Genomic DNA, 22,447 nt, shown 5'->3' with positions numbered 1-22,447 from the left:
CATTTGTGACATAAGGAGGTTTATAAGCCGAACCCGAATTTATCTTCAATTAAAAGTACAATCTGTGAGAGTTACTAGGGGCCAACACCATTTTTGACGGGTGCCTTTAGCCCCTTCCGGATTTTAAGTGTACATACAACCAGCCCGAAAGTCCCGCTTTAGTAGTGACCAAACCGCCAAAAAGTCCCGCCACTGTCGAAAATCGAAAAGTTCGAGAAACAAAGAAGTTTCAGAGCAAGATTAGTAAGGTATAATCTTACCAACTCTTTCTTTCTTTTTCATTTGAATCTCTTATTACTAGTTAACGATATCTTCTGTTCTCATTCTTCCAATCGTCCGATCATATCACTTTCAAAAAACCCTAATTTCATACTTTCAGTCTTCCACAGAATGGGGATTTTACTCTGTATATCTTATTAGGTGATTCTATGACCGAAACCAATCATTTCAGAGTTAATACATCTTCTAAACACTCGGATCAACATCATAATATTGTGGAGTTTCTCCGATTCTTGTAGTCACTAGTAATTACTTAGGTCATCTTGTATACTCAAATGGCAGAAAAAGAAATCATTTTTTTCGCTTATGTTTTGAAAACCCTAGGAGTGATTTGATCTATTAGTACTTGTTAGTAACTATGGCTGGTGGGGGTCGTGCGATTCGGGTTCTTAACGTGGCGGAGAAACCATCAGTGGCGAAAACAGTGTCGGAGATACTATCAAGGAACCAAGGACTTAGACGTAGAGAAGGACAATCACGATATAACAAGATATTCGAGTTTGGGTATAGCATTAGAGGGCAGAACTGTGATATGTCGATGACTTCTGTCACAGGACATCTTATGGAGCTGGAATTTGAAGAACAGTATAAGAAATGGCAGTCCTGTGACCCGCTTGTTCTTTACCAAGCAGTTGTTCGTAAGTATGTACCTCAGGACAAGTTGGATATCAAGAAGACGTTGGAAGAAGAAGCTAGGCGTTGCGAATGGCTTGTGTTGTGGCTAGACTGTGATAGAGAAGGAGAAAACATTGCTTTTGAAGTTATTGAGGTTTGTACTGCTGTAAACCCTAATCTAAACATATGGCGTGCTAGATTTTCTGCACTTATTGATAGGGACATTCACGAGTCAGTTCAGAATCTCGTTCGCCCTAATAAGTTATTTGCTGATGCTGTGGATGCTAGACAAGAAATTGATCTTCGAATTGGTGCCTCTTTTACTAGGTTCCAAACCATGCTTTTAAAAGATTCATTTGTTCTCGATGTCTCTGAGAATGAAGGTCGGAATATGGTTCTAAGTTATGGTCCTTGCCAGTTTCCAACGCTTGGGTTTATTGTGGAACGTTATTGGGAGATACAAGCACATGAGCCTGAAGAGTTTTGGACGATCAACTGCACTCATACTTCTGAAGACGGCACTGCAAATTTTAATTGGATGCGTGGGAATATGTTCGATTACAGCATTGCGGTTATAACTTATGAGATGTGCGTAGAGAAACCCATAGCAACCGTAACCAAAGTCGAGAATAAACAGAGGTATAAGCATCCTCCCCACCCTTTGAATACAATTGAGCTTGAGAAGCGTGCATCTCGTTATTTCCGTATGAGTTCCGAACAGACCATGAAGGTAGCTGAAGATCTGTATCAAGCTGGTTTTATAAGTTATCCTCGTACAGAGACTGATTCCTTTTCAGAAAGGACTGATTTGCGTGCAATTGTGCAAGAACAACAAGGGCATCCCACATGGGGTTCATATGCACAACAACTTTTGGATCCTGGTACAGGGCTTTGGAGAAACCCTAGCAATGGTGGACATGATGATAAAGCCCATCCTCCAATTCATCCAACAAAATTTTCTGCTGGAGAATCAAGATGGAGTCGAGACCATAATAACGTTTATGAACTTGTCGTTCGCCATTTCCTTGCTTGTGTCTCACAACCAGCTGTGGGGGCTGAAACTATTGTTGTAATTGATATTGCCGGTGAATTGTTTTCTACATCAGGACGTATGATACTAGCACGAAATTATTTAGATATATATCGCTATGAATCTTGGGGAGGTTCTGTGATTCCAAAATATTTGTCTGGACAAGAGTTCACTCCAACAACATTGACTCTTGATTCTGGTGTTACAAGGCCACCCCCTCTTTTAAGTGAAGCCGACTTGTTAAATTGCATGGACAAGGCTGGCATTGGTACAGATGCAACAATGCATGATCATATAAAGAAGTTACTTGATAGGTCTTATGCTACTAAAGATGCCAATACTCGCTTCTCACCAACAAATCTTGGGGAGGCACTAGTAATGGGGTACGATGATATGGGATACAAGCTTTGGAAACCATATCTTAGGTCTATGATGGAATGTGATATGAAGGCTGTTAGTTTAGGGACAAAAAGAAAATCTGAAGTTCTGCAGAATTGCTTGCAGCAAATGAAAGATTGCTTTATGGATGCAAGGTTGCAAAAATCGAAACTCTTAGAAGCAATGTCAATATTCTTCAGTAGATCTAATCGAGCTGGTGGAGATCAGCAGCAAACTGGGGCAGTTGTCGTTAGGAGGTGTCCTGTTTGTCGGGAATCTGATATGGTACTAAGACGGAAATCAGATGGTAATTTCATGGTTGGATGTTTGGGTTATCCAATCTGTAAGAATGCAGTTTGGCTCCCAGGATCTATATCGGAAGCAACTGTTACTAGTGACGTTTGCAGTTCCTGCACTCCTGGACCAGTTTTCATGATCCAATTTAAGTTTCGTGCAATGGAGATACCGCCGAACTTCAATGTCAACCATTTGGGTTGTATTGGGGGTTGTGATGGGATACTCAGACAATTGAAGGATATCTGTGGAACAGGTTCGCGAAATTCTTCAAGTGTTGCAGGGAGAGGAAATGGATCAGCGTCATCTTCTACTAACTCCCAAACGACGAGTACGCGGCAGAATAGCTGTACACACTGCATGCAAACAGGACATTCTTCAAGCAATTGCCCTTCCCAGATATCTGCGAGAAGGGGTGGCCGTGCTCGAGGTCGTGGCCGTAGCACTGCCAGGAGTGCTGGTAGTGGTGGACGGAGCAGCAGAGTAGCAGGAAGAACAAACACGGGGGCCACCATGGGTGGAACATTTGTGTCAGCAACTGGGGAACCTATATCTGGTAGCAGGAGGTGTTTTATTTGTGGTGATCCATCACATTTTGCCAACGTTTGTCCCAATCGAGGTGCTTAATTTGATCTCTTTGGTTTATAGAGATGTAAGCAGGTTGAGAGTTCAAACTACCTTGGTCTCCTAAGTTATTTGAGAGATACACTACTTGCTGATGCATGGAAAGGTATTCTCAATTTATCAACACCTTTTACTTTTATTAGAACTGCTCAAACTGTTGCTTTTAAAATACCCATTTACTTCAGATTTTCTTATTTTCATTTGTTCATCTTAAAATTTGCTTTATGATGCATATCTAATCCTTCAAAATACCCCAGTTCTTACTCACATAAACCAGATCTACCAAGAATATAAGAGCTGAAAATTGCAGAGCCTTGAAGAAACACGACATATGTTTTAACCCAATTACTGACTAGCAAATTTTCTATAAATATTGGCATAGGTTCGTTTGACATCAATAAGGACTAGTGAGCTAAGCAAAATAATTTCCGTTAAAGCTAATTAAATATCTAAATAAGTAATCTTATTACATTCTGCAAGTTGGTTGTTAGGAAAAGCAATATTTTGAGCGTAATTGTTCGTCTTGATCTCATAATAAAATCAACAAGTAAACTATTGTGCCCACAAACCCCTTTTACCTGTAAGAATAATTAGAAAAAAGAGATGAAATAGACGAAATACAAACAAGCTAACTACTAAACTATTCCACTTAGTAAATTTTTTCCCATATCATAGAGGTGGTCATGATCCGAGAATGAACAGGAAAGTCAGGAATACCCAACTTTACTGCCTAGTAAATAGTACAACACGCAAGGGAGGTTCATCCTGTAGCTCTCTACTCCAAGAACGAAAAGAAATCCAAAGTTGTTAAACCATGTTATGTGTTACAAACTTGTTTAGAGTGTCATACTGTCCTAAATCAGCAATACCCTCCATCAGATGCAAAGAAAAATAGAAAACACAAACCATACAATACACAAGTGAATACACCCATAAAGAAAAAAAAAATTCAAAAAGGAGAAGGAAAAAAGAAAAGAAATCAGAGTCATTTTAAATACAACGAGTATCCCGTTCCCCCTTTTCATCATTTGCATATCTTAGTGCAGAGAATCTATGTGTTTGCTCAACTCCTCCAGCTTCTTCATCCTCAGTCTCTCGCTTTCAGCTACGAGCTGTTTATAATAGATGATAGGTGAACATAATAGCATTAGATACAAGAAATTTGAAGTAGGAAATGCCGTAGAAGTTAAGATAGTACTAGTAGTTTAGTTCTGCAAAGATATACCTCCATTAATTTTGCGAGTAGTTGATTTTTTTCCTTGCTCTTTTCATTGAAAGCCTCTAAGGCATCTTTGTATTCCTTCTCCTGCAACCAAATCATAACCGACCTTCATGGTTAATTTGTTGTGATCATGTATGGAGTATTAAAACATTATTGCTAAGGCCTAAGGAAACATTTTCTTGGGTCCAAGTTTTATCTGTAAATAATGACTTGTTAATCTAAGGAAATCGTTAGGCATGAAAGAGAAGAAAAGACAAGCCTGGCGATAAGATTCACCTTCTTCTGGCAGCTCTGTCCAAGTGGCTTTAGCTCTCTGTTAACTGCATCAATTTTCTTTCGTACGAGCTGAACTTCCTTCCTTGTTGGGTCTGCCAGTACTTCAAGCTCCTGTTATTATTGTCATTTGAGTTAAACAAGACCATCAGTTAAAATAAATGTAAATCTATATCTGAACTTCTAATTTAGCATATAGTTTAGCAACAAAAGAGTTAAGAGCATCTAGCTGGTTAAATTTTTGATCAAGACCCAGCATAAATGCTTAATTTCTAGAAAGTAGTGGAAGGGTTATTCATCAGTTACAAGCAAGTAGATCGAAGACTATACCTGGACTTAAAAAGCTTTGGTTGTTTATGCATATAACCCGACAACAAAACAAAGAGAAATAAAATTAAGATCTATAACTATACTATTAAAGATTCACTGTGAAATAAAGAGTTTAGATATGTTAATTATTAGTAATATAGAATAAATATAACATATTCTTTTCTCTGGTATGTGAATCTTTTAGAATAAATCATGAATTATTCAGATCTTATGCCTTATTTCAGTATGTAAAACACATGAAATATACTTATGTTCTTCTAAACGAATTATATCATGATATACGAAGAACTTTAACTAACATGAGCCAGTGGTTGAACTTTAGACTTACTTCGCGAATCTCTGCTAAGCGTTTGGTTTCTTCTTCTACACGACCCAATTGAGCCTGAACCTTTTCCCTTACTTCCATTTTCTTCCTCTCGATCTCTTCTTCCTTGGCTCGGAAAGAATTGAGAGCAGATCTTGACATCTCCTCATCCTTCTCTTCCATCTTCTGCACGTCAGTGCTGTAACTGTTAATATTGCTTGTGGAGTTCTTGAGTCTTTGAGCCTGAGACTGTTGTGTTTGCATATTTCCTGCAACTAAACCCTGATCTTATTTGCAGCTCTCTTCTTTTATGCCCTCTCTTGATTACTTTTGCTTTTAGAATGATGCCCTTCTTTCTCCTGTTATAGATGCTTATAAACAAAAATTATTCTTAAAACTCTAATGCCAACCAGCTTTCTTGACAAAAAATATAAAGCAAGAAAGTGAAAAGACCAAAATACCTACCCAACTTTATTTTCACAAAGATGCTGTTTGAATTCCAAGTTACTTTCAAAAGTCCAAATCTTCTTCTAGTAAAAATTACCCAGAGACCCAATCAAAACAGACCCTTAATTCTAACTTTTGTTTAGATATCATTCAGATTATCTTGCTGGTGTTTTCCTTTTCATTTAAAGTTGGTGAATGATCAAATTCTTGATAACCCTCTTCTTGTAAGGTAGTTATTGTCTTAAGTTGGTGTATTTGGCAGTTCAACTACCTATTAAAGTTTAAACCCACATGCCTAACTGACACAGACATTTGTACAATTTATACTTTTATAAGACAGAAAATGATAGAAGAAACTTAATTTTGTTTCTTTAGCCAAAATCCCAAGTCTCCTTTTATGGGTTTCTTCTTATTTTGATTTTTGAGTATGGGTGTGTGATAATCTCTATAAGAGAATGATTGGTTGAGAGGTCCATAGAAGTACAGGTAAATTTTCTTTTTCCTGAATAAGTTATGCTTATGGTAGAAGTCATTGTTTTTTTTGGAGTAAACAGTAAGGGCTTACCTAGACAGAGCTGAGATAACCTTAAAGGTCAAGACAGCAGAAGAGTAGGAAGATAAATGACAGGGTTGCATTCCAACTTGGACTTCAAAGGAAGAATCCTTTCTTTTCCTTTAAAATTCTTTCATGTTATTATATGTTATTATGACCTAGTCAAGAAGAACTTTACCTACTCTTACCCTGTTTTTATTATTATAAGTTAATGCTTTTACCTTTTTCCTCTTTAAACCTTTTATGTAGGGACTTGTATAGATAAACAACACTATCATTCAATTTATTTTAGTTTTAATTTATGATAAGCAGAACAACAGGCGGAATCGAACGGCAAATATCTGTTTTGCAGGATGATCGAATGACGGGTATTGAGCATCGTGCATCATCACTGCGCATGCAAAAAAGGGTATTTTCGACAACTACGGTTCCTGATTATTTTTAATCTATGTTTATTATTTTGCTAATATTGGGGTGTAAAGTAAATTTCAGTTGGAGCCTGCTCAATCTAAATATTTTGAGCACCAAAGATTCTTATGTGGGGTATATAAGGTGCACTAAGATTGGGTTGTCAAAATTGTTGCCTTTTCACAATAGTATATGCATCAATGAGTGACACTTAATAACTAGGTGTTTCTTTTCTTTTCTTTTCTTTCTTATGGTTTTAATCTGAATGCACTGCTAACTTGGTCTGCCGACGAAAATAGTCACTTCAAATAATTTGTCTTAACTCAAACTCAATTTTGTTTGATTTCATGATTTTAATGAATATAAAACAGGCCAAGTCAGCTGGCTATTTAGACGAGTCAGACGGACAAGTTGGTAGTAAATATTTATGAAATTTGACTATATTCAGATTTTAGAGTCTGGATCTCATATCTGAATTTGCCAAAAAACAAACACACCCTAGGATATGTGGGCACATCTATTGGGACCTGTTTGGAAGGGACCCAAGGATCTCAATTTTCTTTTCTTTTTTCAATATGAGCCAACTGAAATTTCACTAACTATTCAGCTACTTCCCACCATAATTCAGAGTAGCTATGATCTGTCTGAAATGTTTACTTTTGATAGTAAATGTGCTGGTCAAGTGGTCCTAAATCTCTACTTCATAGAGGACCCCTATAATGTGGATTAGTTGATATAATGATTCTTTTTCTTTCATTTTTCTTTCCTTTTTTTTTCCGGGGAACCTCAATGTAAATTTGGCGGCATTTCCGGTCTGTGAAACCTCCCCGCTAATAATGTCATGGCTAAGGGTAGAGTCTTGTGATATACTACTAATAAATATAATAGAGTTTCTTTCAATGGTTTTGGTTTGACAATTGAATTTCCTATTTGTTTGGACTTAGAAGAAGAAAGATGCTAGGGAAGAAGAGAAAAAAGACTCTTTGATAGAAATCTTATGCGGCTTGCCACTTCTGATAATTCTGATCTATTGAACCACAAATCATGAGAAACCGCATAGAATTTCCAAGTTTTTCTTCTTTCCTACTATAGAGTATGCGATTTCTAGGTTAGATTGTTTACTTGTTTTCTAAAGGCCAGCGCTTTGGGGAAAGCTAAATAGTTTCCGGGGTGTGAAGACTTGGTCAAAAATTGGTCAATTTTGTTTGACAATTTTATTTAGGGGGAAAGCACAATACTTCTCCACCTCACCTCTCTCTCTCTCTCCACCTCACCTCACTCTCTCTCCACCCACCTCACTCTCTCTCCACCTCACCTCTATCTTCTCCGATTAGGTCGCCGGCCGGAAAATTTTCACTCTCTCTCTCTCTCTCTAGAAACTCTGGCGAAAGGGTTTCCCTTTAAAATTTCACACCCCGGAAACTATTTAGCTTTCCCCAAAGCGCTGGCCTTTCTAAATCCTAACTAACTTGTGAATAAGTTTTGATTTTGTGGTACCTTTTAAACCTTATCTATCCTAAGTGGTAAGTACATTAATGGGCTTTAAAAGGACCGCTCAAGAGGGAGAAATTCTGTAAGCACACTGAATGCTTTTGATTTTGGATCAGGCACTCTGGAACGCTATTAACCTTAGGGAAGTCCTATAGGCGCCTTTTTTTTTGCTAAAGCGTCTCTCTTGACCTAGCCAGAGATATGGTGAAGAAAAAACAATGGAGAAGAAAAAAAAAACTCAAATCTAGATCTAGGTCTCTTCTTCTTGAACGTTTGAGGCTGTGTCTTTTATCCTGGGGTGCCTTTAAAACTACCCTTAACTTGGTACATATGTGATGTCAGGGCGGGGCACTCACTTCCCTACGCTTCCAAATCCACAAGTGTGACCAAACATAAGATTTTTGAAGGAAGAATCTAAACACAGTTTTCGCTCACATACACTGCTGTTGACTTGGTCAATTTACTATGACGGTACTCACACACCACCTCCTAATGCATTTTAGATGGTGGCTTCATCGACCATGACCATTGCCAAACTCACTTATCGCCACCACCTCAAGTTATATCTATCTCTTCTTTCCTTTTCTCTTTCATCTACTGTATTTGGCGGCTTTGAAGGTTATAGTTGAAACCCTTCGTGATTGACGATTAAAATTGGAGAAGAAGATGGTATGAATATCATGACACAGTATTCCAGCGTGTGTAGTATATTTAATTTCTCCAACGAAGAAGCGGAGGGATGGGCTCTCGTGTGGCGGTAAGAGTGGAGAAATGATAGAAAACAAGAAAATTCATACATACTCTAGACATAAATCTTATGTGGCTTGCTGTGATTTGTGTTTTTGATGATTCTAATTCACTAGACAACGAATCACGGCAAGTCACATAGGAAGTATGTCTACAGTATGTCTGGATTTTCTTGTTTTCTATCATTTCTCGTAAGAGTGATGGTCCTACGTGTGGAAGTCTAAGGTTCAAGTCCTATTTTAACCTAAGGGTGGGAATCGGGGGGGGGGGGGGGGGCTGCTCGCGGGCAAAACCAAACTTGGGTCGGGCTGGTACGGACATCTAAACACGCTAACCACCAAAATATTCGGACGGACCGGACGGATAATTCAATCCTATTAATATGCCATTGCCCGCTCGTGCCCGCGTTAACAAGCGGCCCCATAAAATCTTGAGCGGACGTTAATCGGGTTACCAGATGGTGCCCTCTAGGAAACAGATCACAATTGAAGGTGCCCTTGAAGAAATAATTAGTCTATTTAATTTTCATGTTAAAAGCCCAAGACTATATTGTATGCAAAAAGATGAGTGTTTAAGAACGTATAGAAGCTCAAGTTTATTTATATCCAAACATTTTCGAATGGAGGATTAATTTAAAGTTTGCTTCTTTTAATTTAGTCCCACATGGATAATTAATATCAAGGAGAAGAATTTTGAGAATGACATAGCTTTCACGTGAAGTATAACTAGCATACTTGCATCCTTTAAGTTTTTTTTTTTGATGAAGGAAAATACCATTAAAACCAAGCGTCTATTACATAACAACTAGAAATCCGAAAAAAAAGACACAACATCATTCCAAAGTTTCTTACACCCGTGAGCTCGCCCCCATTTGGCTAACGCATCTGCATAATTATTACTATTCCTAGACACATGAGAGAATATAATTCCTGAAAAGTTTTCCTTGATGTCTTTGATCTGCCGGATGATACTTTGAGATTGCCATTGAATACATCCTTCCTCGCCATTGAGAGCTTGGATTATTGCTTTATTATCACTTTCTAAATGCACATAAGATAGTTGCATTTGCCTCTCGCTAAGTAGACCATATAATACCGCTAAACTTTCACATTCTTCAGCATTTTGCCCTCGTACACTATCTGCTACCGCCAGTATAAAGTTGGCTTCTGCATCTCGCATAATGTAACCGATTCCTGCCTGTTCATGTAAGTTAACAAAAGAGGCATCTACATTGATTTTAATATAAGGTGTCGATGGAGGTCTCCATGTTTGTATAACCGTTTGTTTTTTACCCTTCGTGGTAGTGCAACTCTCAGTTCTGAGAGGGGTAGTAGTGGTTTTGTTTATCCTTTCTATCATTTGCATTGGATTCTGTTTAATCGTCGAAAAGCAGTTTTCACATCTGGCTTTCCATAGAAACCAAAGAATTTTAGCATACAAATTAATAGTTTCTTCGTCAAGGGATTTCCATTGGTGTATCCATTGAATAGTGGTACTAATGTGATCAGTTCTAACTTGGTAATGAAACCAAGTTGCTTTCGCAAACGGGCAATGCAACATAACATGATCTATGGTTTCCTCCTCATTACAGTTCACACAGGAGTAATTATTACCGATGAATCTGCCGATCCATGATTTTACTGGTAAGCTATTCGTACAGCACTTCCATAGGAATAGTTTGATCCTAGGAATAGTATTCATATTCCATATGAAAAACCAGTCCATCTGGTCCTGCGTATTATAGATAGTATTGGTGCGTAAAAAATTGTACATGGATTTAAGAGAGAAGTTACCTGATTTAGTCAATGTCCAGATTGCTTTATCTTCATCATTAGGATTAAGGTTGATGCTAAGTATCGCCCTGCAAATCTCAATAGTAAAGTACTTATTTATTTCATTTAAATTCCACGTACCGTTCGTGATAAGTTGAGAAACCCGATCATAGTTACAACCTCTATCATTAAGAATAGGTGGAGGATGGTTAGGTATCCAATAGTCAGTCCAAATATTGACTAGTTCTCCTTTGTTAATATTTCAAAAAATCAGACTCTCACTTTGATCATAGTATTTCGATATAGATTTCCACGGCCACGAATAATGATTCTTGGGGGGCTTAGGTTTCTGGGATTTATGAAAATACTTCCCTTTCAGCACTTGGACCCAAATAGCCTTCGGGTTGCTGATAATACGCCAGTTCAGTTTGTGAAGGAAAGCTTGATTGTCGAGTTGAGGAAGACGAAGCCCGAGACCACCATATTTGCGAGGTTTGCAAATAGAATTTCAGTTGATAGTATGGAAAGTTTTGGGTTTTCCCCACCAGAAAGTCCGTTGAATAGACTCAATGTTGTTGCTTATGCCTTTAGGAAGCGCAAAGCACTGCATTTGATAGTATGGAAAGTTTTGGGTTTTCCCCACTAGAAAGTCCGTTGAATAGACTCAATGTTGTTGCTTATGCATCTTTTAAGTTAGTCTTACATCTAAAACTTATGGAAACAAGTAAGAAATTTTACCATTATATAGCCCATATATGAAGGTAATATAGGAAGTTGGGGTTTGTGCAAGACTAGAGGAAGGTGGTCAACATTATATACCCTTCATCAGATCGTCTTTCTTTTGGATTCTTTTGTTAGTCTCCAAGTATTTCATATTAAACTCAAGTTCTATTCCGTTTATATTATATTAAGTAGTTTTCTACATAAAACACAATATAGTAGTGGTGTTTAAAAAGTCGGGTCGTGTTGCGGGCCAGGCCTAGCCAACCAAGATTGAAATAACCCCAGGTATAGCCAACCCGAGACCGAGTATAGACCCAGACCAGGCTTGGTCGGGTTGAACTCGGGCCGTGTCAGTCCGTTTTTTTATATAATTTTTTTTAAAAAATTCTAAAATTCTATAATATAAATAAATAAATCTATAGTTTATTTTGAAAGGTATAAATCCATAGTTTATAATTGATTTTCTTGAAAGATTTTAGGATGATTTTATGAGAATAATAAACGAGACATGTTTTAGAAATGACGTTGGAAAGATTTTTGGAATAATTAATAGGGTGTGATTTACATAAATAAGTTAGAAAAAAATTTCGGAAAGTTTTTTTCGGAAGTGATTTTAGAAGTAACTTTCTCAGAATAATTAATAGGGCATGATTTTGGAGTAATTAATAGGCCATGATATTGAGAATAATTAATAGAAGATGATTCACATAAATAAACTTAGGAAAGATTTTAGAAGAAACATCTTTTGGAAGGAAATTTTTATTCAATTTTTCATAAACTTAAAGAATCCTATGAAATTTTAAAGAAATCTTTTGGAAAGAAATCTATGAATTTTAAGAATCTGTCAGACCCAAACTATAGGTCTAGTCTGAGACCGAGAAGGAACTCGGGCTAACCTCACCCGTTTTTTGCATGGGCCAGGCTGGTCCCGGAAGGACCGTGCCTTTTAAACACCACTAAAATATGGTAGATACCTTTAATGCCAAATGGAATAAGAACAATAATGAAAGAAGAAGGATGGTCAACATTATATAAAGGGGTGGGAGCAAGACTTTTTCTTATAAGATATATTGTCTTCTTTAGACTTTTCATTTTAGAAGCCCAAAGAGTAATGTTTACAAGATAGAAGAGTGTTTGAGAAACTTATAGTAGCTCAAACTTCTTTCTATCCAAACATTTTAATGTGAGACTATATTATTCTCCCCCATTATGAGTTTTGCATCTTTTAACTTAATCTTACATGAAAAATTGATATAAATGAGAAAAATTTGAAGCATGATATAGCTCCCATATGAAACCTATTGATGCACCCGAAAGGTTGCACACCAAAACGGAGGTATCAAGTAGTAACCGGTAAAACCGAAGTCGATCCAAGGATAAGAAGGTAATTTAGATATCAATGGGGTTTATTCACCTGTCTAGATATTATGAACTAACTTAGACCAAAAAGGAAGACACACATAATGGAGAGGTTGAAATGAATAAGTAACAAAGAAACAAACAAGTAACTAAACTAGATTATAAAAGTAAAACGGGTGTGAGAGATTCGAGATAAGAGTCGAAGGAACGAGAGTCGGGAACAAGTGAGGGAAGTGTCGAGGTCCGTGAATCCGTTGTGATGAACCTACAGCTATATACGGTACAATCAAATGGCATGGTACAAACCTAGTCTAGATTCCTAAGATGGATGTTCATAAGCACTACATATGTCCGGAGATAATACTTAGTCAAACAAACTTCCTAAACGAATAAAGTCGAATCATCGATCACAATGCCTAATCGATTGACTATGCGAAGTACTTGATAAGACACATGAAAAACGATTGAAACAAGTAATCGAAATAAGAGAACATCGATTTATTATCAAACCATTAAATCATCACATAAATAATCACGAATTCATCACATTTATCCCATAATCGACGCATGAATCAGCTAAACATGGAAAAAACAAATAATGAATGAAAAGTAGATAAAGAAAGACATGAGTTAAAACGAGAATCCCCCTTTTCGATGTGGCACGAGGCTAGGATCATCAGGAAATATAAGTGTCAAGGTGCAGCCGATCTCCCCTTAGCAGAATATAAGTTTCCCGTTAGTAGTAAAATAGGTGGCCCGAACAGAAATCGGGATACCCCATAACAATTTGATCTTCTTCTCCATTCACCATCCAAACTCCATTAAAGCTCAGTTTAAGCTCTCACTCTCTCTAGAAATCAGCACCCAAATAGTAACCAAACATCAAGGAACTCACATACAAATCAAGGTAAGGTCATTCTCATTAGAAGCCCTAAATTTTTCGGCTAAATAAGTGGAAATTCCGACCAAAAGAGAAGAAATCCGGCCAACATATTCCTAGTTCTAGTCACGGCTGAGCTTGTGTTGTCATGTGGAGGACGAAATGCTACTGTTAGCAAGAGCAGACGACCAAAACCAGGCGACAAGCCCTTGTTCATGATGGTTCGATCAATCGAGTTGCTGTTTGGAGCTTAATTGGGAAACCCGAGCTGGTCTTCACGCCCCGTGCGACTGATGCTACCGGCGTGAAGGTCAAGCTGCTGCCGATTCCTTGCTGTTCCGCACAGGCCAAGGCCTTGGCCGCCCTTGATTGTTGGTCGATCAAGCTTTGGCCGGCAACCCCTTCTGTTCTCAACCCTCTTTCTCTCTCACCAAACACTCAAACTCTCAGCCAAGAACCTCTCAAACCCTAGCCAAGAACTCCCTCTCTCCCTTTCGGCAGCACTTGGTGAGGTGAGGGTTTTGCTTTCTTTTTCTTCAAATAATTTCAAGGAGAAAATTGCCCTTGGGCCTTTAAGTTCTATGACTTCTTAGGGTGCCTTTAAATGTGAACCTTGTGGCTTGGGTAATAAAAGAATTTGCCCAAATGTGACTCTTGTACACATAATCTAGGGGTGCCAGTAAAATTCTTCCCCTCTTCCATCTTCTTTAGGCTTTTGGGCTTGAGTTTGGACCTTGACTTAGAAATCAAGGGGTGCATTCATCTTCCTCTCTACAAATCGAATTCCTAAGAAAAGACTTCGACTTCTTTCTTCCGATCTCGTTCACATGAGATAAAAATGTGATGAAACTCTTCGTTTTATTCCGAATCAAACGTCAAAGTCCAAACAACCTACCTTACAAGAAAAACACATAAATCATTAGAATTAAAACCCGAAACGAACTAACTCATCGAAGTTAAGTGACCTAAATGTGGCATTTTCACGCCACATCATCTATCTAGCCAACTTGCTTCTTTTAACTTTGTATCTTTGTCTTGTAGGGTTATGGTGTCTCCTAGTGTTCCAAGCGGAATCACAAACATCTAATGTCTAAATACCATACCCAAGATCTCATGCATAAGCCAAATATGAACTAAGAGGTTTAGTGATTTACCTAAATCGCTAATTTTCACGGACTAATATGATTGATTTCTCGAAAACCAAGAGCTCCAATCGTAGTTCCTCTACTTGAGATACACATGCAATCAACTTGATTTCCTACCTTCAAGTTAGCTAGAACTTCTGGTGGTTAGCCAATGAACACCTTCTTCTTTAGACTAGATAGATAGTTGGGAACTATTATCTCTTTCTCCCTTTACTTGATGTAGTAAAGGTAGAAATCTCTTTGAGAATTTTCCACACCTATCGTTGTTCCAATGAGGTCCTTATATAGAATTCCCAAAGTCAGAGTCCAACCCTAATTAGGATTCCTAATTCTCATAATAGAAACAAACTTGGGGTTTTCCATCCCTGTCTGGCCTCAAATACAACCTGGACTGCCCTGGGATTAGCGAAAAGAGCATGGGGGGGCCAGGTAAGCAAGGTCGAAGCTTTAAGCCCTGAACATGGGAGGGCAGAAGCGCGTCACACGCTTACCGACTTAATCCCGAATCTTCCCGAAAATCCCAATCGGCCAGGACCTTAAGTATTTAAGTAACTTGGGCTGTAAGAGTCTTTGAGAGAGGAAACGTCTCCTAGAGAATCTATCAACTCGGTAGGATATCCAGCAAGGATCCTAGAACAAAGGAACTTCTAAATATCATAGAATAGAGGAAACATCTCCGCAGAATTTATATTGTGGTAGGCCACAACCACAATCTTTTTGGTTCTGTTTACATCTTTAACTTGAGACAAATGTGAAATAAGTTTCAGAATAATTAGTATATCCAGTTGGACAGACTTTTTGGCTTCTCATTAAAATTTCATTATTTTGTTCCGCCATAAGCATACAAGTAATTAATTCGAGTGACACTTTAAACCTGTATTCCTGTTTTGTTCCTGCAAATTCATGTTAGATATATGAAAAGTGGAAAACATTTTCTCTATATCTGTTCTTCAGAAATTGGATAGCCACAATGTCCTAATTTTTTAGTTATCTTAACTAAGACAAAATTATATTCAGAAACAGTTTTGAAATCCTGTGGCCGTTAGTTTATCCAGTAATTCTAGACTCTTTACGAAATAACCTGGTTCTGATACCACTTTCTAACACCCCAAGTCTCAGTTTCAACGTCGACCGCAATGAAAACTAAAACTTAGAGCATTCCGTCGTGGAATCACAACGTAATAAATATGAAAGCCAAATAAATGACAAACAAATACATCATAGAGATCATAAGAAAATCATAAATCAAGCTAATGTTCTCTAAACATTTTCATAATACAAGAGGGTCTTTTTTATTCAAACAATCGAGTTCAAATTCTTTCCCTAAATTCGAGCTGATTTCTGGAAGGAAAAAATCGAGTAAATCCTAAGGAGTTGGAGTTCGGTGTAAATGGTGAAAGAGTTGGAGAGAAAATACGCGCGAGAGAGAAAGAATTGGCAGAAAATAATTTTGGGGCAACTAATTCGACGGAGAAAAGTCGACGAAAATAGTTTTCACGGAAAATATTTCCCGAAAAATATTGGCGCCAAGATATCATTTCCTATTCCGACGGAGAAACCTTTTCCACCGTCATAATAGGAATTTTTTCAAGGGTAGAGAGGGCAGTCGGAACAAGTTTTTTGTTGCAAATAGTAACTTATGTATTTACGTCGATTTTTAGGTAAGAATTTGTCGTTAATACATACTACTTTCGACGGAAACAACATACCTCGTCGGAAATACGCATATTCCTGACGTTTTTTCTTCTTGCTGTCGGAATATCATGGGTATTTGTGACCAACTCCCACGTTCCGTCGAAAAAAAGTCTGTCTCAAATAACCTGTCTTTTTGCAGTGTCACACAAATGATGTACACAAATGATGTCGGATCACAATTAGGCTCGTTGAACGTCTGTAAAGAGTTTCATTATTTCCCTCGCAAATTATTTTCTCTGGTTGATTAGCCTCTAGATGGACTTCTATTTCGAGCTTCCAAGTGATATAGTTTTTCCCTGACAAATCGAGGGATGTAAAAGCAACACTTCTTAGATTCGACATATTAACACTAAAAATTACGAGTTACCTGTAAAATGTTGATAGTCTCTTTGATTTGAACGTGATCTCGTATAGAGCTAGAGACAATAATCGTGCTAATAAAGTATTGTATTATCTTGGTTCTTAATAATAGTTAAAAACTGAATCATCAAGTTAAAGTATAAGAGTACGAGAGAAAGGTGGTATATAAGAGGATGAAAGAAAGGTGGTATTTCATTAACTTTTCTATATACTGGAAAATGAGTACGGGTATTTATACCTAAAACTAAAGCCTCATTACATACACACGTATTACTCTTACATGCATGAGGTGTTACACTTCAATTCACTATCATCCACTTACCACACCTCATAATGAAGCAGTGGCGGATTCATGTAGGGTCTAGGGGGTCTATAGACCCCCTCAACTTTTACGATTTAGTATACAATATTTGATAAAAAAATCTTCACAGTCTAAGTAGTTGTAGGTTGCTACTAATAACAATAATCATTGTTAGCCTAACGGTTGATGGGCAACGCTACCACTCTTGTGGTCGTGAGTTCGAGTCTGCTCTTACACATTTTTATCTTTATTATTCCGTTGGAACTCTGAAGCTAGAACATAGAGTATTCTAGTCCATTACAAGTCTTCAAACTCTCGCAGTTTCAATGGTAAGTTTTCCGAGCTCACATTCAGTGGCGGACCCAGAAAAATTCCTTTGTGGGGGCACTTTAGTTATAATAAAAAATTGTGAATCGTCCAAAAATTTTGATATGACGTCCAAGAGAGTAATTTTTATACATTCAATTACATTCTAAGCCAATTCAACTCTGTTGATTTATGAGTTGTGTCGATAAAAATAAATAGTTTTATACACATTCGAATTAAATAAAAAAGTTAAGGATAGAGAGAGGGTAAACTCATTCTAGAAAAATAGTAAAAGTAAACACACACACATATGAAAAAATAACTCTAACAACATTAGCGGAAGTCAATATGAAATTTACCAAGAAAAAGACAAAAACCTGAATACACCTGTAAATAGGGGGTCAAAATGGAGAAACATAGGACTAAAACGATAGCTAAGTGAAACTTAAGGGGCAATATGAATTTACCCTTTCAGAAAAACATAAAAAAAGAGATGCAGATTTGGGGATTCGAACCGAGGACCTAACTTTCGCACAACCCGTGCTACCACCACTACAACTACTGGTCTTTAATGATTAACTAGTGGGCTGGCTATTAGTTATAAGTTAGTATTGTGTGAAATACTGAGATACTGGACATTTATCTTTGGGACCTGTGGGGGCACGTGACCCCACAGGTCCCAACGTGGGTCCGCCCCTGCTCACATTCAAGTCTAACTCCAGCACCTTTCAATGGTAAGTTTCCCGTCCACCACCCTTTGGTGTAGTGGTAGGACATCTCTCTTAAACCCATGAAGTCTTGGTATCGAGTTTTGGTGGAAGCAGTTTATCACCAAGATTAATCCCATGTAACTTAGGCACTAAATAAAGTGATGTTGTCGAGCTTTAGACTCTCTAATTATTGGTTTAACTTAGGCGGTTATCGTGCTTATCACATGTTAATGATGTATCAATGCCTGGTAACGACTAACGTAGATCGTAGTCGATTTCTCAACAAAAAAATTGTAAGTTTCCCAAGCCCATATTGAAGTCTAACTTCAGCAGAGTACTTACCATTTTAACCTCATCTACTAAGTATTAGGGTTTCTTTAATTTTATGTTTGCCGTCAATATTTCTTTTCCCTACTTGGACTGCGACAACGTATTAAACATAAACTTTTGGAGTTTATTCTTATTTTTTCTCGATTGCAATCCACTTGTTGTGATGTTTTTAATTTAAACTAAGGTTTTCTTTCTTTTGTTCCCTTTCTCTTTAAATTTTAATTGTACTAATTTAGCTTTTTATATCTTAGAGTTTAAATTAATCCTAATTATGCAAAATATTAGATAATAATATTACTAATTTTCTTTTTATTTCATTGTGTTTCAATTTTTTTTTATCGATTTGAAAACGTATTTGGTACTATTGATAGTGAAGCTGTTATGCATCAGCTTCAAAATTTGGACACTCGACGAGGACAAATATAGATGCGTATTTGTTTGAGATTTTGTAATCAATAAAAGCTTTTATTCACGTGCTTAATTTTTTGTTATTAACTACTTTTTAAACATGCCCCGACCAAGAAAAATTTCTAGCCTCGCCACTGTCGCAAGGGCATGGCTTACAATTAAGGAGTCCAATGCTAAATTTCAAAGGGGATGCTTTTATATAAAAACCACGATAGAAAGCGAACTTGTATGTGGATTTTTTTTTGTGTTTTGAAATGATATAACTAGAATAAAAAGATGAAATCATTGTTGAATCTAAACTCAATGTATGATGATAATATCATTAGCCTGACATTTTTCATGTAAAATTTCGCTAGTTTGACAAGTCTTTTATTTTCATAAAACATTATTTTGGAATTTAAGAAGTGAAAATAAAATTATGAGAATAAGGAGTTAACATTTTGGTTTATTTTTTTTTTCCTGATGAAAAAATAACTTTTATGAGATAAATAAATGTTAGTGCCCGATAAGATTGAAATCTTTCCAATATGTGACTATTCATTATGATTTTGGCTTACAACGGATTTAAAAAAGAAGTGAAGTCCATGACCAAGAGAGAAAGACACATTTTGGAGAGAGGTATACACTAGAGAGTGAAGAGGGATTTGTGATTTGCATTTATAATCATTGTATTAAAATTAAACTATAACATTAAATATGGCATAATTAGCTAGCAAGCACATAAGTATTGTGTTGTTAAAAGAAGATAGTAACGCATCAAATGCAGATCTCGAACTGAAGACCCCTCGTGTGGGAGTTCAGCAACAAACCAGTAGCGCTAGTGTCATTTAGATGTATGTCTTGTGACTTTCTTTTACTTAACGTATAGGAGCGTACACCCAACAGAGTAAAAGGGGGGGGGGGGGGGCGTATGGTGGGGGGCCTTGTGCGGGTGCACGACCCGCACCCCACCACATGTCTCTGTCCAGGCAGTGGCGTATCTAGGATTTACTCTGAGGGGGGGGTCTAAAAATTACTACGTCCCTTCCAAAAATTACAATCACAGAAATTTAAGAAAATAATAAGTAGTTACAGATTTATAGAAAAAAGATTCTTGAAAAAGGAAATCTTATGATTTGAAGATTAGTTAGGATATATGATGAACTAGTCTTTCTAAAGTTGGGAAATCATATGATTTGAAGATTAGTTAGGATATATGATCCAACCAATCTAGCAAGTTCCAAGTTATGTTAAGGTAACGCACGAAATACTCTATGTTCTTGCTTCAGAGTTTAGGGTCAATTAGTCCATTGAAGAAGCTCGAGGAAGGAATCCAAAGGCGAGTGGGAGAAATCAATGGAGGTTCAAAGATGGCGATCTAAGACGAACCAAAAGGCAAAACAAGAAGAAAACCAAAGGAGATTAGATCTTCTAGGTTAGGGGCCATACTAGGATCCATGTCTGCTTGATTTACTTTCTCGCGCGCATTTACTTACTTATTTACGCTTTATGTCGTGGATGTTAGTTAGGCTAAATAGTTTACTATAACAAACGCCAGACTAGCGTAAAAGTCTCCAAAAGTAATCTTGAGTAATCGCCTATCCAGATTAAGACACTCGTTGCGCCCTTGTTCGAGGATGGTGGGTCGGCCTTCGCAGAGTACTTCCTCTACCTTGGGACAATGCGGGTAGGTCTATAGAAGAGGCATACATGTCTAAATGGTTTTACTCAACGAGATCAGCGAGAGAGTCTTGGATACTCGAGGCAAAAGGATAGATTAGTCATTCATCAATGAAATCTATCAACCAAGAGTCATAAGGTATGATCGGTGAAGTAGTTCGCTCACCCGGAATGACGAAGTCAAAGGGTAGGGCCTTCGTCCGCTTTACTCCGAAGAACTGGGATCTTGGAATCACTTATTCAATCGGGGACGATTTTATATTGAATAATGTGGGAAAACTAATGTTTTTCAAAAACGATAACGAGTTTTAAAACTTTGCCATTTCTTTATGTAGAATTAAGATGACACATGAAAACAGTTTCAACATTCAATCACACCTAAGGGAGGTGTTGATCTACTTCCTAGAATGGAAGAATAAATCGAGTATGGTTCTCAGATTTAAAAGGAAAGCATACTAGAATACCCAATCCCAATGTTGACTCATACCGAAGAAGGTCAAAAGCCATTTGCAAGCAATCGTATAACATTCTCTTTGGAAGAGTAATGAATGCTAGCATTACCATTAAGACAAACTGAGGAAGAAATTCCTACAGAAGTCATAAATGGGGAGGTACGAGACCTCCAAGGCAATCTGAAAGTCATCCTAAGGGAAGATAACAGAATTCATCTATCACCTATATAATTCAATATCGATTGAACCTAGATAGAAAAGACCTTAGATGAGTCACTCAGGTTGTTACGAACAAACTAAGCAGAACATACAAGAATATCCAGTCTAAGAAAGGTTCTTGAGATTTGGTACAAAGAATCTAAGAAAGAGCTCTCGAGATTCAAAAGGGCAAAAGGATCAGTCAAGTGAGACAAACATTTGATCAAAGAAAAGCAGTTGCCGAGTACATGATCAAGAGTATTCCTCATTACTGTGAATGTTTCTAAACAATGGCTAGACCATTTAAAAAGAAAATACCTTTAGCACCTGGAGGACAAAAGGAATGGAATTATGAATTCCGGTTCCGTATCCTTGTTAACAAAGTTAAAAACAAGTATCGTAAAATTCCTTCATCAGGTATTTAAGACCAGATGAGCGGCTCAGTGGAGCTTAAGGGAATTACATACTTGACTAAAAGAAGTAAAGATCCAAGAGGGAGCAGAAGCAGTAATGCTAGGGATGCTGAAAGGGATCAAAGTCTTCTTTTAGACACTGATCTAGCTTAGAACTTAATAGTGATTATTTTGTTCTTCTAGAAACATATGATGTTTTAAACCAGTGGTAAAATTAACTGAAGGTTAACATTGATAATGGCTAAAATCAAGAGATTCAAACTCATTAAACTTCAGCATTGTCAATTAGGTCTTAAGGACTGAATTGACAAAGTCACCCTTTTCAAAAGGCATAGAGACTAGTAATCTTTTAGGACTCATACAGTGTTATGCAGACCTATAAGTTTACTTGCAGAAGCTAACGAGAGAAAACTTCAAATACGTACTCTGACAACTTCATGAAGTATGGAAACGTACAAATCATAAAGTATAAGTCGGAATGTTTGAAAGGTTCGAACAAAGTGCAAACCGAAATAAAAGAATCATTTTTGACAAGAGAGTTTAAGTCATCCGATTAGATTGGAGTGGTAAAAACTTGAGTCAAATACTTGATAACCATCAAAGGAGTTGAGAAACCGTTTCCCAACTAGCTCCATGGAACACATCTGAGGGATGGTGGATTCAGTGGGAGTAATCGAACATTGCTGTGCATGATTCGATCAACGATGGGTTTAAGCCAGTCTTCCGAATATTTTGGGATAT

At 37.3% G+C, this 22,447-nt stretch overlaps 2 protein-coding genes and 1 long non-coding RNA gene across 7 annotated transcripts in view; 1 reads left to right on the top strand and 2 right to left on the bottom strand.

Annotated features, from left to right (window-relative positions):
* The first annotated feature begins 155 nt into the window (after positions 1-155).
* Positions 156-6,972, top strand: TOP3A (topoisomerase 3alpha). 3 transcript variants are annotated; one of them, XR_015230919.1, is made up of 3 exons: positions 156-248; positions 604-3,326; positions 6,702-6,972. XR_015230919.1 is itself a non-coding variant. In XM_086654454.1 (2 exons), exon 2 carries the CDS (start codon positions 638-640, stop codon positions 3,221-3,223), a length of 2,586 nt encoding a protein of 861 aa, XP_086510580.1. In that variant the 5' UTR covers positions 156-248; positions 604-637; the 3' UTR covers positions 3,224-3,420. The 3 variants fall into 3 exon arrangements, 1 of the variants encoding a protein (XP_086510580.1); XR_015230918.1 differs by having other exon boundaries at positions 6,662-6,972; XM_086654454.1 differs by lacking the exon at positions 6,702-6,972 and having other exon boundaries at positions 604-3,420.
* On the bottom strand, positions 4,010-6,166 carry LOC147567958 (uncharacterized). Of its 3 annotated transcripts, none has more exons than XM_086654457.1 (5): positions 5,811-6,166; positions 5,374-5,708; positions 4,719-4,829; positions 4,446-4,526; positions 4,010-4,332 (listed from the first exon to the last, which is right to left on the bottom strand). In XM_086654457.1, exons 2-5 carry the CDS (start codon positions 5,611-5,613, stop codon positions 4,258-4,260), a joined length of 507 nt encoding a protein of 168 aa, XP_086510583.1. In that variant the 5' UTR covers positions 5,614-5,708; positions 5,811-6,166; the 3' UTR covers positions 4,010-4,257. The 3 variants fall into 3 exon arrangements, with proteins under 3 accessions (XP_086510583.1, XP_086510582.1, XP_086510581.1); XM_086654456.1 differs by having other exon boundaries at positions 5,815-6,008; XM_086654455.1 differs by having other exon boundaries at positions 5,374-5,720; positions 5,815-5,997.
* A 1,723-nt stretch (positions 6,973-8,695) lies between the features above and the next one.
* The window catches only part of LOC147567955 (uncharacterized), a 30,690-nt gene continuing 16,938 nt past the window's right edge, over positions 8,696-22,447 (bottom strand). The window contains exons 2-3 of the long non-coding RNA XR_015230917.1: positions 14,342-14,723; positions 8,696-8,711 (exon numbers count right to left, since the gene is read on the bottom strand). This is a non-coding gene — a long non-coding RNA (uncharacterized LOC147567955). The remainder of the gene's footprint in view (positions 8,712-14,341; positions 14,724-22,447) is intronic.

This window comes from Eschscholzia californica, unplaced genomic scaffold, assembly GCF_041429995.1.
Source record: "Eschscholzia californica isolate CP2 unplaced genomic scaffold, dmEscCali1.0.p SCAF_1, whole genome shotgun sequence".
NCBI classification, from domain to species: domain Eukaryota; kingdom Viridiplantae; phylum Streptophyta; class Magnoliopsida; order Ranunculales; family Papaveraceae; genus Eschscholzia; species Eschscholzia californica.
This window is presented reverse-complemented; position numbering and strand designations above follow the sequence as displayed.